This window comes from Anomaloglossus baeobatrachus, chromosome 3 (assembly GCF_048569485.1).
Source record: "Anomaloglossus baeobatrachus isolate aAnoBae1 chromosome 3, aAnoBae1.hap1, whole genome shotgun sequence".
Lineage (NCBI taxonomy): Eukaryota > Metazoa > Chordata > Amphibia > Anura > Aromobatidae > Anomaloglossus > Anomaloglossus baeobatrachus.
The window spans coordinates 282,427,008-282,444,510 of NC_134355.1; the positions used below are offsets into that span (position 1 = coordinate 282,427,008).

The 17,503-nt window shown below is 44.8% G+C and overlaps 1 protein-coding gene across 1 annotated transcript in view; it reads right to left on the bottom strand.

Moving 5' to 3' along the window:
* Positions 1–340: 340 nt before the first annotated feature.
* Positions 341–17,503, bottom strand: part of ENPP1 (ectonucleotide pyrophosphatase/phosphodiesterase 1) — a 136,711-nt gene continuing 119,548 nt past the window's right edge. The window contains exons 21-25 of the mRNA XM_075341480.1: positions 13,550–13,682; positions 10,738–10,818; positions 8,294–8,426; positions 7,122–7,278; positions 341–906 (exon numbers count right to left, since the gene is read on the bottom strand). Of these exons, the coding sequence (XP_075197595.1) occupies positions 748–906; positions 7,122–7,278; positions 8,294–8,426; positions 10,738–10,818; positions 13,550–13,682 (663 nt within the window). The 3' untranslated portion in view covers positions 341–747. The remainder of the gene's footprint in view (positions 907–7,121; positions 7,279–8,293; positions 8,427–10,737; positions 10,819–13,549; positions 13,683–17,503) is intronic.

Consider the following 17,503-nt stretch of genomic DNA (forward strand, 5'->3'; position numbering starts at 1 on the left):
CCACAAATAAGCAAGACCTGAAGGCTGCGGCTGTAAAGGCCTGGCAAAGCATTAAGAAGGAGGAAACCCAGCGTTTGGTGATGTCCATGGGTTCCAGACTTAAGGCAGTGATTGCCTCCAAAGGATTTGCAACAAAATATTGAAAATAAAAATATTTTGTTTGGGTTTGGTTTATTTGTCCAATTACTTTTGGCCTCCTAAAATGTGGAGTGTTTGTAAAGAAATGTGTACAATTCCTACAATTTCTATCAGATATTTTTGTTCAAACCTTCAAATTAAACGTTACAATCTGCACTTGAATTCTGTTGTAGAGGTTTCATTTCAAATCCAATGTGGTGGCATGCAGAGCCCAACTCGCGAAAATTGTGTCACTGTCCAAATATTTCTGGACCTAACTGTAAGTGCTACGATGTGGTCATGCTATGGTAGATGACATAAAATGATGGATCCCACTGCTTGGCTAGAGCAATCACAGGCTATGTCATCCAAGGTGATGTCACCTATACAGCCATCTCAACAAAGTCCAGGGAAGCATGGTAGAGTTGGGCGCACAGGTTAAGTAATGATATTGTTGAGCAAGCCTTTGGACCATTCAAATTTTTAATTGAACGCCCCCTTAATGTAGCACAGGAACCAAACACTGATGGATAATCAGCAGAACTAACCCAATGCCTTATGTAGTAAGCATAATGAAAACTGCTTTTGGGAAATGGTTTACACAAAACACACTAATTGGCCTTCAAACTCTCATAAATAACTTGGAAGAAATGTTTTGAGCTGTAAAATTTCAGAAACTGAGAAATTTGTGTTATGAAAAAAACTAAGAGCGGTAAGAAGTTCAATGTCCTTCACACGGGCTACATGCAACTGATAAAGTTCTTCAATCCATTTGATATCTTTATGCTCCTGCGAAGAAACAAAAAAATAAAAATAATAAGCGCATAATTTCCCAATAAATGGTAACATTTAATGAATGTAAGGAAAAAAATTGTATTTTAGATATTTAATAGTAAAATAAAAGAACAAAACCCCTCTAGGTTTGCAAGCATCAGAACAAGGCTCCATAGGCTTACATTGTAAAAAAAAAAGCTTGTCTCATAAATACAGCATAGAGTGATCCAGAGAGTCTGAAGAGCGGTGACATCAGCGAGAAGAGGAGCAGAACGCGCCTGGATACCGGAGAAAGTGGCGGATGAGGAGTATATGGATATATGCAGCTAACAATTATATCCCCTTAAAACAAATATTTATTGGTTTGAAGGCTGATGAAATTTCAATCTAAATCCCTATTTATTGTAGAAATCTAAACTACTTGGTAATATGGCTGTATTCAAAATTTCCCACACTTCTCTGACTACGCTAACTACTAGTTGTTTTTTTTTTTTGTTTTGTTTTTCGTCTGATGACGATTTATTTGAAAATCCCAGTTCACGCTGAGATACTCAAACGACACCTCATCAAGGGGCAGAGACTGCGATTACCGCCACAGCCTCTGTCCCTTCCCTGAAACAAAGAATCATCAGTGATTCTTGTTTCAGGGGCTGCTTTGTCCCTGCTCTGTGTCTCCCTGCACGCTGTGCACTGTGCAATCTACACAATGACAGGATACGCTTTGTTGCCATCTGATGCTCTCCCTGACAATGAGGAACCATCTTTTCTTCAGTGGTTTGACAGAGTCTTGGAATGTCGAGGGGCCCACTTTTGGTTTACGTTGGACCTTGTATTTTGCTGGAAATAAATTGGTGAATGAGGGTGTCTTATGTTTATTTCTTTAATCATTTTTTTTTGTCTTTAAGATTCACTTTTGTGGAATGTCATGTGATATCACTCTGGATTACAGCGGACTTTTATTTTTAAATACATTTTTAAGAAACTGGTGAACGAGGACTGTAATCGGGAGGGCGTTGGTTCAAATAAAATATTTTTTTATATTTCTAATGGATTAGTAATGGGGGTGTCTGATAGATGTCCACCCATTGCTAATATCAGGACTTGATTCCAGCTGGCAATTCACAGCTGGCATCAATCCATATATTACCCCATTTGACACTGAACCAGGGCAACTGGAAGAGAAGGGTACAGCTCCAGATTTGGCACATCTAATAAAGTCCCTTGGCTGGATTAGACAAATGGGGGGACCCTACGCCGTTTTTTAAATTATTTGTTCAAATAATTAAAATAAATCAGCATGGGATCCCCTCTATTTTTCAAAACAAGCCAATGGACAGCTGTTAGCTGGGGTTTGCAGCCTGCATCTGCTGCTCTACCAGTGCTGGTTATGAAAATGTGGGGTTACCGCACGTCATTTTTTTCTAAATTTAGTCCGTGTTTGATGCGTGCTGCTGGCAGAAAACTGACTTGTCACCCTGTGAATCCACCCTGACACACAGGTGTTTGACAGGGACACAATGTCCAGTTGAAAACAAGGAGGTGTGAAGTTCTCTGCAGTTCTCTCTCTTATGCAAGCAAAAATGTCCTGGTATGTGTGAAAACGGACACCACACGCACTGGAGAAAAGGAGGTGTGAAGGAGACCTAAAAGATAGAAGCCTAAAATAGTGACAAGTGTGATAATTGCATGATTTCCATTTTATATATTTATTTATTTTTTTTTTTTTTAAAGTTGTGCTTACACAATGCATTTGAGATTTTTTTTGCAGCAAATTTACAAAAACGTGATAAAAATGCAGCAATTTTAGAGTGGTTTCTGGAAAACTGTAAAAAAAAAAACCCCCACAAACAGTAAATTTTGGTCAAATGCAGATTGTGATTTTAAAAAAATTGTCAATAAAAAAAAAAAAATTACATTAACACAAAGGCATGATTTAAAGAATAGGTAATGTTCTGATTGTATTCCCTAAAAATAAACATTTAGGTGTAAGTAATGGAAAAGTGATTAGCGTGGACGAACAGGCAATAATGATAAGCAGCCATTTACATGAAAGCCCATGATTATTGCCAAGCAGCCACACTTATCTGATCAGCCGCATGGAATACAAGCACAATCACTGTATTCTGCAAACACACTTCAGATATGAATTATATACAGTGAGCAAAGTTCACATGATACCTTATATAATCATCTGTACTAGAAGTCAGGGAATTACTATTCAAATACACTAAGGATCATGTGTCAATGGAAAAAAAATATATATTTTACTGACTACACCTCTTTATACCGCAAATACCAAAATAATGAGAAGACTCTTAATTTCTCTGGAAACATATACTACACTCAGAACATGAAAAATAACTGGACAGCTTGAATTGTCTATTCTTCACTATTCTGTATTGCCCTTTTTTACCACAAGAGGGTGCCAATTGTACATGATTATATAAATAAGGGTCTCAAGGTACCAGAGGGCTCCGAGACTAAAGATCAAATCTAATTTATTTAATTTGCCTAAAAATTCAGTTTTGTATTAATCCAACTAAATAACGGACACCATTTTACTGAATTCTACTGAGAGATACATATGGGTTAAAATAATATATGAAACCTGAATACTCACCTGTTCTGTTGCCTCCATAGCTCTATTCCTCTAAGGCCGGTTTCAGACGTCCGTATTTAATCAGGTACCAGTCACACGCATGGTTATGGTCACGCGTGTGTCATACGTGTGTTACACGTGTGTTACACGTGTGTCAAGCGTGTCACACGTGTGACATCCGTGTTTGCATACTTGTGACTCGTACCGGGCAAAACATGTGTCTCTGCAATGAAAAGATGTTCTATATTTACCTGTATCCAGCAATGCTGTCTTCTGCTCTGCTGCCTCCCACTCCTAACCCCCGCTCATTATTTTCATTGATTATTCACTGCCCGAGGATCTGGAAGCCGGAGCATCGCGGTGACAGCGCCCCATAGCACAGCCGAGTACAGCACCACTGGGGACATCGCCGGAAATATCGCCAGTGACAGGTGAGTATACAACAGTTTGTGCAGTGACATCCAGGGGGTTATCCGAGTTCCCAATGAACTCTCATGAACCCCTGGAAGTCACCATTGTGATACTCGCTGTAGCGCAGTTGTCGCAGGGGTGTCATCAGGAGGTCATCAGAGTTCATTGGGAAATCCGATTACCTCCTGGACATCCCTGCATACACACTGCTGGTGTACCGCCCCGCGGGCTCGGCTGCGACCGCCGAGCCGCTCGGATCCGTGCTCGTACGGTGGGTGGCTCGAGCTCCTCACGGACCCAGGGGTCACGTCGCTCTGCAAGGGGGTTGGCGCTACACGCAGGAACTTCGGTGGGGAGTTCCACAGCCGGGGCCGCGGTGGTTTGGGAAGGGATGTAAGTTCATGACGCCACCCACGGGTTGTGGTGAAAGGATGGACACCACCGCTGCCGTTAACTAGTCCTCCCGGGGACCGTGTTGTGCAGCTTGGTGTTGACCCCTCTGTGGGTAGGGAAGTGATGGTCCCGGAGGCCCGAGGGAGGTGCCGGGGCGTGGGGACAGGTGCGTGCTGGATGCTGGTGCGGTGCGCGGCCCGAAGGCACTGGTGTACTCACTATGACACAATACACTGGAGTCTCTGGTAAACCAAACGGGATGATGAACGGGGCACGCAGCCAGCTGCAGCTTCTCCCTTAACAGGTTGGTGGATTCCGCCTTTCTCCTGCACCTCTGTGTGTGAATGTTTGACTCCTATGCCTAAGCAACGGTAGTCCGCTCCCCGGCTTGCTGGTTGTCGGTGGAGCCCTGTCTGCCCGCAGACGCTGGCTCTTTGGGTCTCTATGCCTTGGCGGTGGCTTTACCCTGTATGGTTGGGCTGTTGTCTTCTAACGGGTCTTGTGTGGGAAAGGTCCTTAAGTCCTGCCCTCAATCAGTTGATTTGACTCGGCCCTGTCGGTTCGGAGCTTTGTACTGGGTCTGAGTACCCCTCCTGGTGTTCCGGTTTCCAATCGGTTCCCCGGTTCGGTACCGGTGGGCCATCGCCCAACCCCGGTCCCTACAGTTCCACCGGCTGTAATCCCAGCTCCTGCAGGCGGCCCCACAGTTTGCCTCCTTGCCAGAGGTGACTGGGCTCCAACCCAGACACCTGAGTAGACTATTGGCAGGCCTGGTCACAGGTCTGCCCTTGAACTCGACCTCTCTCCTTCACGGTCAAGACTAGACTACTACACTGAACTTGTGTCTTTTTCCCGACTCCAGGCCAGTGAACTCCTCGGTGGGTGGAGCCAACCGCCTGGCTCCACCCACTTGGTGTGGACATCAAACCTGGAGGGTGGTGACGAGGTTTTGAAGTTTGGCTGCTGTCACCTTTTTAGGGAGGGGGGTGTGTGTGCATGGGACTACTTGGGATGACCTGACTAGTCCACGGCGTCACATTCCCCCTTGGTTTAATGCAGACAGTCCATCACCGGTTTATTTTGTTTCTGAAAGATAAAAACGGAAACACAGTACAAGTATACTAACGGTTGTATAAGTTTTAACTATTGTCTTTTTGAATCTTCCCTTACGGGAGGCACATACACGTTGCAAACGGTAAACTTTTATCAATAACTGGAAACGGGACCAGGTCATTCAGTCACGCACCCAAACAACCTGAGCCTTGATGTTGCCCCTAAGAGGTGGGCAGCACCCCTTTTCTCCAGTCCAGGAACGGGCCCAGGCGTTATCCAATGGGACGGGTGCAGGGCTTCACATCTGCCTGTCTTTTCAGAGGCCCCTTGTCCAGGGGCCCCCTGACTCGGAGGATGGCCACCGGTTGTAGTGGTGGCGGGCCTCGGCCATCTATTTTCCGCAGGCCCATCCTCCAGTCTGCCTCTCCGGAGGCTGTGAAATCGGAAGGACGGGTAACCCGGGGGGGGGGGGGTGTTATTTACAAGCCCAATAGTTTTTGGGTGGCCTGCCAGCTCTCGGCCTTGTCTTTTTGAAATCGGGGCAAAAACGGGCAGTCTGGACCATATTCAACTTGGCAGCCGGGTTCCGCTGCCTTTACTCCTGATCCTCCTCTTCATATTCCTCCTCGACGGCAACCTCAGGGCTGTACGGTGGGGGAGGGGACTGGGGCCGCTCAGGGGCACTGCGGCCCTCTCTCAGGCGGACATCCAGGGCAAACCAGCCCCTCTCCCCACAATGCCGTGTATACTGTACCAAGTCGCCGGGTAGCAGGTCACGGTCCGGGTCGGGTGACCATAGGGTAGGTGGGGGTTCACATCTCTGCGGGAGAAGAACACCTCGGCCTCCAGGCCGGGCTCATAGATGAACCCCCATCCGCAATCACGGTCAAACCTCCGGACCTGGCCCTGGCACGATACTCATCTGTCACTAGCGATGTCCCCAGCGATGCTATCCTCGGCGATGCTGTCTCCAGCGCTGTCACCACGATGCCCCTGCTCCCAGCTGCTCACTGCAGTGAATAATCAATGAAAATACTGAGCGGGGGTCAGGAGCGGGAGACAGCAGAGTCGGAGACAGCATCGCTAGATACAGGTAAATATATAATTTTTTTTTATTTAAAAACCCGTGTTTTCTCCGGTCCGTGTCTCACTGATGGCACACGGATCACATAAGTATGCGATCCGTGTGACACCTGTGCTACCGGAGAAAAAATGGACACGTCTCCGTGTGAAATAGCGGGGCCACATGGTCCGTGTGAAAACACGGCCGTGTGAGTACACAATAGTGTAACATGAATACGTGTGAGATCCGTGTTAAAAACTAATATCACACGTACCTAAAACACGGATGTCTAAAACCAGCCTAAGCCAGTATGCTTTTCTTCCATTGCAGAGACCAATCTGAAACTTGTGAATGGCCTCACAAAGTCACATTGGGGGAAAACAAATATTGTGTGCATAGATTTCTAAGTTACCTTATGAGGACCATCACCTCTGTGCCAAAATGGAAGACCAACACAAAGGACCAGAGCGGCGGTGGTGAAAAATGGAGAGTATAATTTATATATATTTTTAACACATACCCTCCCCTTGTGGCAATTAGGGAATTTTCAATTTGGACCATATAAAATCTGTAAGCTGAATTCAAGCAAAACTCAAACCAAATCTTTGGAAATTTTTCATCTCTACTCATGTATAATGTGTGGTCATGAGAGTACCGACAGCCTACCATAAGGCCTATCAATTCTCAATAAAGCAAAAAATACAAACTTACAGCACAAGATTCACTGTAATCAGGCTTGTGTGGAACAATGAAGGATATGGCATCCATAAGGCTGGAGCACTGCTCTGAGGTCTCGGAAGAATTCTTGCAGCTTGTCAATATTATAAAGTAGTGGGTCGGAATGTAGATATCCAAGTTCTGCGACATCCTGCAAAGAAAGATATTTTACATCTCATCATTTAGCACTGAACAATGGTAAGACTGGATTAGTATGGCCCAATTATGAAGTATTGAGGTATCTAGATATTTAAGGGGCTGTCTAGCCTAAGGCTACAAGTCTGCAGTCACTATGTCTGCAGACTTGTGATCCTCGCATTGTGAGCACTGCGTACTGTAAGAATTCTCCGGTGTTGGCCGCTACACCAAAATGTTTATGAGCTTTCTCTGGTGAAGAACATTTTGAACAGTCAAAACATTTTTGCCTGAAGTGGAATAATTGTGACTTTGCCTATTTTGCAGCTCCTTCACTGGAGTGACATTTCTGGAGAGGCACACTAGGGTTCACACCACTGATAAGATGCGCAAAACTCATCAATCCACCCCTCACTAAGACTAGTGTACGAAATGCCAGTCTTAATGAATCAGTGCCTACCATGTGTCTAGAATGCCTAGCTCTGAGGCTGGTCTCTTGTCGTTTATCCCCACCTGGCTAGACTGACAGATCGCTGACATCCCTATGTCTGTGTATAGGAAGAGACCTGTTACTCTAGGAGAGCTGGTTTATGAACTGAGTAGTTCATAAAGTGATTGTTTCACAATCAACTTGTATTTATCACTAAAGACCTCCATACACATTAAAGTTGTCTGAATCCACCAATTTCAGCAGGTGTCGCCTGCCATCTCATGTGTTTCGAGGCCTTCCAACTCTCACCTGTGAGAAGCTCTAGTTCTCCAGGCCTATAATGACCCTAGAGAATATTTAAAGACTGAGGGAAGCATTAATTTGTTTGCGGGATTCAGAAGTGACACCCTGATAATCAACTATAGGAATAGATTAGTGATCACGTGATCATAGGGGTCTCAAATACCTTCTATTTAGCATCTACTCTATGGATAGCTGATAAATGTTTGTTGTGAAAAAAGCCTTTCAAAGCAATTTTATTTTAAAATATCTATTAAAATAAACCACAAATTTTCTCAGAGTACTGTATCTCTTTACTCACTGTTTAATATGCTCTAGAGAGTCAGATCGCCCATCAAAATCATAGTCGAATACTGGACCACTGATAACACTGATGCCATTTTTCTCTTTTGCATATTTTGCCAATAAAACTTCATGAAAATATTTCCAAATCGCTAAAAAAAAAAAAAGTAGAGAAAAACAAACCATTAAAAAAATAGATATATAATCAGCATGATAGTTTAGTTGTTCTTACTGGTGCACACCGCAGTGGAGTCTTGGGTTTGCACCTGACCTGGGAGACTCATGCTGTTTTTGCATCTACAGTACTTACCAGGGAACTCCAGCTTCCTACCACAACCCAAAAACAGGCCTTATGAAATTGGATAGACTTATAGCTTTTGAGATATGAACTTAGGCTTTAAATGCCATCAGGGACAAGGATTGAAGTGAGTGATGACAGGTGCACAGCTGATGATGCCCCATTCCAATCTCCTGCCCATTGCAGCAAATCAGAGGACTCACCGGCCAAGTGACCAAAAAAAGTGATATTATCACTTCTAGTCCTAGTCCAAGAGCACCAAACAGCCTCACTGGAGACAAAAAGGGTTTTACCTAATGAAGCACTTTTCTTTTTACCTAGTGAAACCCTTTAATAAGTATGGGTAAAATGGAGAGCAGATGCCACTGAAAAAAGGTTGAAAAGAATCATGACTTAACATTTAATGAAGCCAAGACATTATTTGGTGGAATAAATATAATTTCAATAGCTGAAGCATCAATCCTCAGTTATGCCATTGAGATGCTGGCAAACATATCTATTTGACAAAACTTGTAAAGACATTTAAAGAACTAAGAGGTTCTTCGATAGGTTGTCCAAAATGTTCGCCATGACAGATTTTGGGGTACAATCTGTTTAGGCTTCATCTTGTCCTATATTGGACTTCATACAGTGTGTCCACCCATATCCTGTCCACCGCCATTAACTTGAGAATGGCGGCAGCTATAGGCATAGAAGTGGTGTCTAGGTATAGTAAAGTAGCCTTGCGCTACGCAATGAAACCACCTATAGCGCCACCTGGTGGAAAACAACGGAGTTAGCATTTTTATTTCGAAAACAGAATTAGATTGAGAAAAAAAGTGAATTACAAAGTTGTAGGGCATCATCAATTCAATACGAATCAACACCTTGCATACAGAAATGCTATGATTAGAATGTGTAAAACTCACAAGGCTGCGGACGTGAAGCGATACATCATGGAGACCTTCCTACAAGTCATTGGGTATGGTGACTGCATGGAGTGGCCTCCACGTTCACCTGACCTGACCCCATTGGACTTCTTTCTGTGCGGTCACATCAAACAGCAGGTGTATAGGACCCCTCCAATAACATTGCAAGACCTACAATGATGTATCACAGATGCTTGTGGAAAGGTGTCACCTACCATATTTAAAAACGTGCAGCAAGATACAGTATGCTGCCCAGAGTCTAGATGTGCATTGCAGCTGGTGGCGCTATAGGTGGTTTCATTGCATAGCGCATGGCTACTTTACTATACCGAGACACCACTTCTATGCCTATAGCTGCTGCCGTTCACAAGTTAATCAGGCAAAAAAAGCTGTGGAGAGAAAAGGCGCAATAGGGTCTTACCTGGTAGGACACAAGAGGGTGAATGCAAGCAGAAGCACTCACCTGGTCGGGTTGTGCCAGTCACAACCCCTTAGCAAACATATGTAGTGTGGAAGGCAGCAGTCCCGCAACGATGAGGAATACCAGACAGCAGGAGAAAAGCAGGTTTACATACCGCGCCAAACCACAGGAGTCCAGATGAAGTTAGTAAAACTCTTCCCTTTATTTTCCCAGGTCTACGCGTTTCGAGGACATGTCCGTCCTCTTCCTCAGGACAATGTGCAGAGAATACAATCTCATAGTATTCTCTGCACATTGTGCTGAGGAAGAGGACAGACATGTCCTCGAAACGCGAGGAATTTATTTTGTGAAAATTTTATTTGTGATAATAAAGGGAAGAGTTTTACTAACTTCATCTGGACTCCTGTGGTTTGGCGTGGTATTTAAACCTGCTTTTCTCCTGCTGTCTGGTAGTTATCAAGTTAATGGTGGTGGACAGGATATGGGTGGACACACTGTATATAGAACTACGCTATACTGTATAGGAATTCATACAGAAGTATTCTTTTCTAAAGCAATTGCCTGAGCCTTAATTTTTTTTTTCACAATTCCTACTGATCTAGTTAAAATGAAAAGTGTGTTCATTCATTGTTCAGTAGAATTTATAATTTTATAGTATGCGAATTGCAGCACAAAACAAATATTCATAAGACTTTGCACTCGACAATTGTAATCATTAACGTCTCGATTGCATAAAGTTGAACTAAGAACAAACAATAAAAGCAATGACCGAAAACATGTAGAATAAATGATGAACAAGTACATTAAATACACCGGTCCTAAGGTAGAAAGCTAACCTTGAAATGCAGGATACATTGGAATCATATTGCTGGTTGTAAGTCCAGAATAGGCATCATTCTTAGGTGATCTTTTGAGTCCTAAAATAAGATAAGATATGTAAAATTAATTACATCGTTCATTAGGAAATTTTCATTGTAAACTGTTGTTTTAACGGTGATAGGACTAGTAAAAAGGTTGCAAACATACATGTATGTTTTCCTAGAGAAATGCATGAAATGAACTGGATGCCATTTTATGAGCTACAGGTCAATATGGCTCTAGCCATAGGATAGTCTGGTGGACTCAGGTTCTGATGTAATAGTGATGGGCGAGCACTACCATATGCGTTGCTCAAATGACGAGTGAACACTACAATGCTTGGATGCTCTTTACGCGAGTCAAGCAGGTCAAAAGCTCGGACAAGCTCAGCTTGAGTAATGAGTCTAATTGAAGTCAATGATTGGGCAGATGGCTCTTCGCCCACAACCAGCCATTAACAGAGCATTTCTGGGGGAGGGCAGGATTTTTTTTCTTTTCTTTGGACACACAACATCTGAAAACATTGTTTTTACCCCCAGTGAGATTGCAAGTGGCTCTCACTGGGTGCCTGCACATACCATACAGTGAAGCAAGCCTGTGCTTTATAGTTAATGTTTCACAAATGACACATTCGAGCACCAGTAATACTGGGCCGAGCACCAAATGATCGAGTACTGAGCATGCTCATCCATTATTAGAAGTAAACCGTCAATGAATACTATAGGGCCCCAATGGTCCAACAGAAGACAAGAACATTTGGAACCAATAATTTGCAATTAGATTTTTTATGAATCACCTCATAATATATAAATCCTAATACAACTTACTGATATGTCTAGTGTCTGCAGTGATAAGGGGCCTTTAGAATAAATTTTGCTGGTATCAACACCAGGTACAGGACAGCTCCTTGTGGACTTTAGTTACTGTAATTCTTCAGCTGAAGTGTTGTTGGGAAAATGTTGGGACTCTGAAACAAACTCTCCAAACTGCTTACCAGGGCATATCCTGCTTCCCCCAAAAAAATGGTTCGTGAAAATGATTGAGCACACAACCAAATATATACTGATAAAATATAATACTATATAAAAAATGGTTTACCATAAGGATGGGGCTACACAGAAACTTGTGCGGTCAAAGATGGTTTGAAAGTGCTGATATATCACAGGGCAATATCAGGGAATGAGGTCACATAGTGACCCCCAGGATACTGTGACAAGTGACAAATATCCAGTCAGGCACAAATTTTTGTTGAAGTCGGATTAGGCTAGTTTCACACTTGCGTTGGACGGGATCCGTAGCATTGCGTTGTGTGACGCATGCAACGGATGCGTTGCATATAGTGGCACAACGCAATGCTACGGATCGTACAAAATAACGGAAAGCTTTTTTTTTTCTTCTTACAGTTTACCGGCAGCCGACTATTGTGAACGATCAGCTGATCGCTCTTAATAGCCGGCGGCCGAGCGCTCTCACATGTCGGCAGCCGAGCGCTCAGCTGAGTGCCCTGACATGCCGGCGGCCGAGTGCTCAGCTGAGTGCCCTGACATGCCGGCGGCCGAGCGCTCAGCTGACTGCCCTGACATGCCGGCGGCCGAGCGCTCAGCTGACTGCCCTGACATGCCGGCGGCCGAGCGCTCAGCTAAGTGCCCTGACATGCCGGCGGCCGAGCGCTCAGCTGGGCGCACAGACATGCCGGTGGGCGAGCGCTCAGCTGGGCGCACAGACATGCCGGCGGCCGAGCGCTCAGCTGAGTGCCCTGACATGCCGGCGGCCGAGCGCTCAGCTGAGTGCCCTGACATGCCGGCGGCCGAGCGCTCAGCTGAGTGCCCTGACATGCCGGTGGCCGAGCGCTCAGCTGAGTGCCCTGACATGCCGGCGGCCGAGCGCTTAGCTGAGTGCCCTGACATGCCGGCGGATCAGCCGAGTGCCCTGACATGCTGGCGGCCGAGCGCTCAGCTGAACGTTCGGCCACCGAGAAATAAAATACAGTTTGTGATAAAAAAAAAAAAAAAGAAGAGCATGTGCATTGAAAAATAAAGGTTTCCGCTGCTTAAAAAAACGTTACATGCAGCGTTCCATCCGCCTGACGCTCACTGACGGTCAGCATCAAAACAACTGATGCGCTGCGGGGCGGATGCAATGCAAGACCATCCGTTGCTATCCGTAGCTAATAGAAGTCTATGAGGAATATAACACTTTCCTGTAACGGTTACCGTAATTCCTCAAGGCTGCGGATAGCAACGGATCCCGTCCAACGCAAGAGTGAAACTAGCCTTACCCTTGGTGTTGGCAATGTGATCCATTTCACTAGTATTGCACTGAAATGTAACAGCAGTATAAGTCACGGCTAGTCACAGCCAAAGTCACCACGTAGCTCCAGCTGAAGATGAAATTAACATATGACCAAAGCATATGACTAATATAGCATGCCCTTTAACCTTTCTTAATATATGTTTCTACATGTCACCTATCACAAGTAGTATTAATCCCAATCCAGAGGGACCTCAGTTTCCACATACGAACTGGTCTGAATAGTGATGGTAGAGATGTGTGTGTGCACATATTTGGTGATTATTATGTGTAAAATACTAAACTGAACGTGCTAGAGTACAAGTAAGTGTTGTAATAGGGGCATTTAAGCTACAGACCCAGTTTGTTCAGTAATTTCCAACCAAACCAAAACTTTATCCTGTACACTAAAGGCCCTTAAAATATGTATTGTGATGGTTCTCCATTAAATTGAATATTTACTGATATAATGCATGTAATAATGACATATGGGGGACTTACTTGGAGGGAAGAGAAATCCAAATTTCAGAAATTGATGCTCATAGTAATATTGACAACTTTGACTTTGTCCTTGTGGTATTCGAACATCGACAAATATACAGGAATCATTTCCCACAAAAGCTGGCAACACTTCCTATCAAACAGGACAGAACCCAAAAACAAAATCACAATAGTTAATGTAAGTGTGGATGTAACTGTACAACACAGGTGAGCACCACAAGACGAGTCCCGCCTCTCCATTTCAGCCTTAAGGGGGTTTTACACACAACGATATCTCTAACGATATGTCGTCGAGGTCACGGAATTCGTGATGCACATCTGGCGTTGTTAGCGATGTCGTGGCATGTGACACCTATGAGCAAGTGTTAACGATCAAAAATACTCACCTAATCGTTGACACGTCGTTCATTTTCAAAAAATTGTTGCTGGTGCTGGACGAAGGTTGTTCGTCATTCCTGAGGCAGCACACATCGCTACGTGTGACACCCCAGGAACGACGAACAGCAGCGTTCCTGCGTTCTCCGGCAACGAGGTGGGTGTGTCGTTAATGCGGCTGGTCTCCGCCCCTCCGCTTCTATTGGCGGGCCGCTGTGTGACATCGCTGTGACGGCGCACGAACCTCCCCCTTAAAAAAAAGAGGTTGTTCGCCGCCCACAGGGACGTCGCTAGGAAGGTAAGTACGTGTTACGCGTCCTAACGATATTGTGCGCCACGGGCAGCGATTTGCCCGTGATGCACAAATGACGGGGGCGGGTGCTGTCACGAGCATCATCGCTAGCGCTGTCGCTGCATGTAAAGCAGCCTTAACACTTTTGGAACAAATATTGATATAGTTCCAAAAAAAGACATTAGTTAAGAAATGTATTAAATCTAGTGGTTCACCCCTTAAAAATCTATACAGTAGGAGACCTTCAGTATAGAAAAGCCCTCCATTCGGTGTGAATAAAATTCTATGGACATTAAGGCTGCATTCCCATGATGAGCTTTTGTTGAGTTAATGTTGCAGAATTTCTGCACCTATTTTGTAAATTAGGTTACTTGCGTTTTTTCATTGCTTTTTTGTGTGCTTTTTTTTCAGGTGCATTTTTACTGCATATTTGATGCTGCATTATGTTTTTGTCTCTTTTTGGTATGTCATGCTTTAACCCCTTCACCCCCCAGCCTGTTTTCATTTTCATGACACAGCCATTTTTTCAAATCTTACCATTGTCACTTTCGTGGGTTATAACTCTGTAACGCTTAAACAGATCTCAGTGATTTAGAGACTGTTTTTTAGTGGTAAATTTGTCGATATTATATGCGTTTAGAAAAAAAAAAAATTACAAATTTGGAAACTTTTGCAATTTCTGAACTTTTAATTTTTATGCCCTTAAACCAGATAGTTCTCTCACAAAATTGTTAATAAATAACATTTATCATGTGTCTACTTTACATCCGCACCATTTTTTAAACATATATTTTTTTTCTGTTATGTTAGAGAAGTTAAAAGTTTATCAGTACTGTTGAGCGAGTGTGCTCGCCACTGCTGGATACTCGATTGAGCATCAAGGACTTGGGTACACTCGGTCGAGTATCGCGAGTGCTTGGATGTGTCGTTAGTGAACGATTTGACACAAAGAGCCATATCTCTTCAGTGAATGATGGTCGCTCGCACACAAGTGAGAGCCAGTTGCAGTCCCTGAATGGCCCTCACTGGGGGGAAAAAAACCCAATGTGGTTGTATGTGGGAGGAGAGCCAGACTACCCAATCAGTAACTTCCATTACACTTATTACTCGAGTGGAGCCCTTTCCGAGAGTCCAACCTGCTCAACTCAAGTAAAGAGCATTTGAGCACTATAGTACTAGCTCATCATTATGTATCATCAAATTCTCATTTCTCCAACAACATTTACACAACCAATTTTTGTTTTATAGGGACCACATCACATTTGAGGTGCTATTGAGGGACCTACCGTATTTTTCGGACTATAAGACGCACTTTTTTTCCTCCAAATTTTGGAGGAAAGTGGGAGGTGAGGCTTATAGTCTGAATATATGATTATATGGGGCTTGCTGGCTTGAGGGGCAAAGGGACGGCGCTGGACTGGACTTTACAATGACAGGAGGCGGTCTCCGCTGAAGAATCCCCCGCTGAAGCAACCACAAGAGCCGGCTAATTAGCCTCATCAATATGCACCGCTTCCCCACGCCCACCTCTCAGCACTAAAGGCAGAGCATGCTGAGTGAGGACATGGGGAGCAAAAACTGCGTTACTTAGTTCCTGAAATAGTCGGCACACATGGTTTCTCCGCAGCAGCCGGCTTCCTGCAGCTGCGGGGGAGATAGTCTACCTGCTATTACAGAACAGGAGCAGAGTGCAGGCGGTGGTGGCTAGTGTATCAGCACCACTCTGGTGCTGAAATGACTGCCGCCGCCACGTTAACCTGCGCTCAGTACAGTTACAGCAGCATGTCAGCCTGGCCCGGCTACGCACTGGGGAACATGAAGCAGACAGTCTTCCCCTCCAGATGAAGTGCTGCCGGAAATGAAAAGCCAGGGCACAGGACAGCACAGTCCTCCCTCCCCCCCACTGGCCCTGCCTTTTCATTACATCACTGTAATACCGTACTTCCTGGTTTCTAACTCAGCGGCAAAGCCAGGCTTACCGTACATCATTACCATAGCTGGAGTCTGCTCAGGTTAGAAGTAAGAAGTTACAGTACAATAAACTATAAGTCCCCCCCTCCCCCCTAATAAAGTAAAATATGGTACCTTAGGAGGAAATAAAGCACAATACTGTGCTGAACTAAAACTCCAAGCATGCCAAAAGAAGGGAATTTTGTTTACTTACCGTAAATTCCTTTTCTTCTAGCTCCAATTGGGAGACCCAGACAATTGGGTGTATAGGCTATGCCTCCGGAGGCCGCACAAAGTATTACACTAAAAGTGTAAAGCCCCTCCCCTTCTGCCTATACACCCCCCGTGCTCCCACGGGCTCCTCAGTTTTGGTGCAAAAGCAAGAAGGAGGAAAAAATTATAAACTGGTTTAAAGTAAATTCAATCCGAAGGAATATCGGAGAACTGAAACCATTCAACATGAACAACATGTGTACACAAAAAAACAGAGGCGGGTGCTGGGTCTCCCAATTGGAGCTAGAAGAAAAGGAATTTACGGTAAGTAAACAAAATTCCCTTCTTCTTTGTCGCTCCATTGGGAGACCCAGACAATTGGGACATCCAAAAGCAGTCCCTGGGTGGGTAAAATAATACCTCGTAATAGAGCCGTAAAACGGCCCCTTCCTACAGGTGGGCAACCGCCGCCTGAAGGACTCGTCTACCTAGGCTGGCATCCGCCGAAGCATAGGTATGCACCTGATAGTGTTTCGTGAAAGTGTGCAGGCTCGACCAGGTAGCCGCCTGACACACCTGCTGAGCCGTAGCCTGGTGCCTCAAAGCCCAGGACGCACCCACGGCTCTGGTAGAATGGGCCTTCAGCCCTGAGGGAACCGGAAGCCCAGCAGAACGGTAAGCTTCGAGAATTGGTTCCTTGATCCACCGAGCCAGGGTTGATTTGGAAGCCTGTGACCCTTTACGCTGGCCAGCGACAAGGACAAAGAGTGCATCCGAGCGGCGCAGGGGCGCCGTACGAGAAATGTAGAGTCTGAGTGCTCTCACCAGATCTAACAAGTGCAAATCCTTTTCACATTGGTGAACTGGATGAGGACAAAAAGAGGGTAAGGAGATATCCTGATTGAGATGAAAGGGGGATACCACCTTAGGGAGAAATTCCGGAACCGGACGCAGAACCACCTTGTCCTGGTGAAACACCAGGAAAGGGGCTTTGCACGACAACGCTGCTAGCTCAGACACTCTTCGAAGTGAAGTGACTGCTACTAGGAAAACCACTTTCTGCGAAAGGCGTGAGAGAGAAATATCCCTCATTGGCTCGAATGGTGGTTTCTGAAGAACCATCA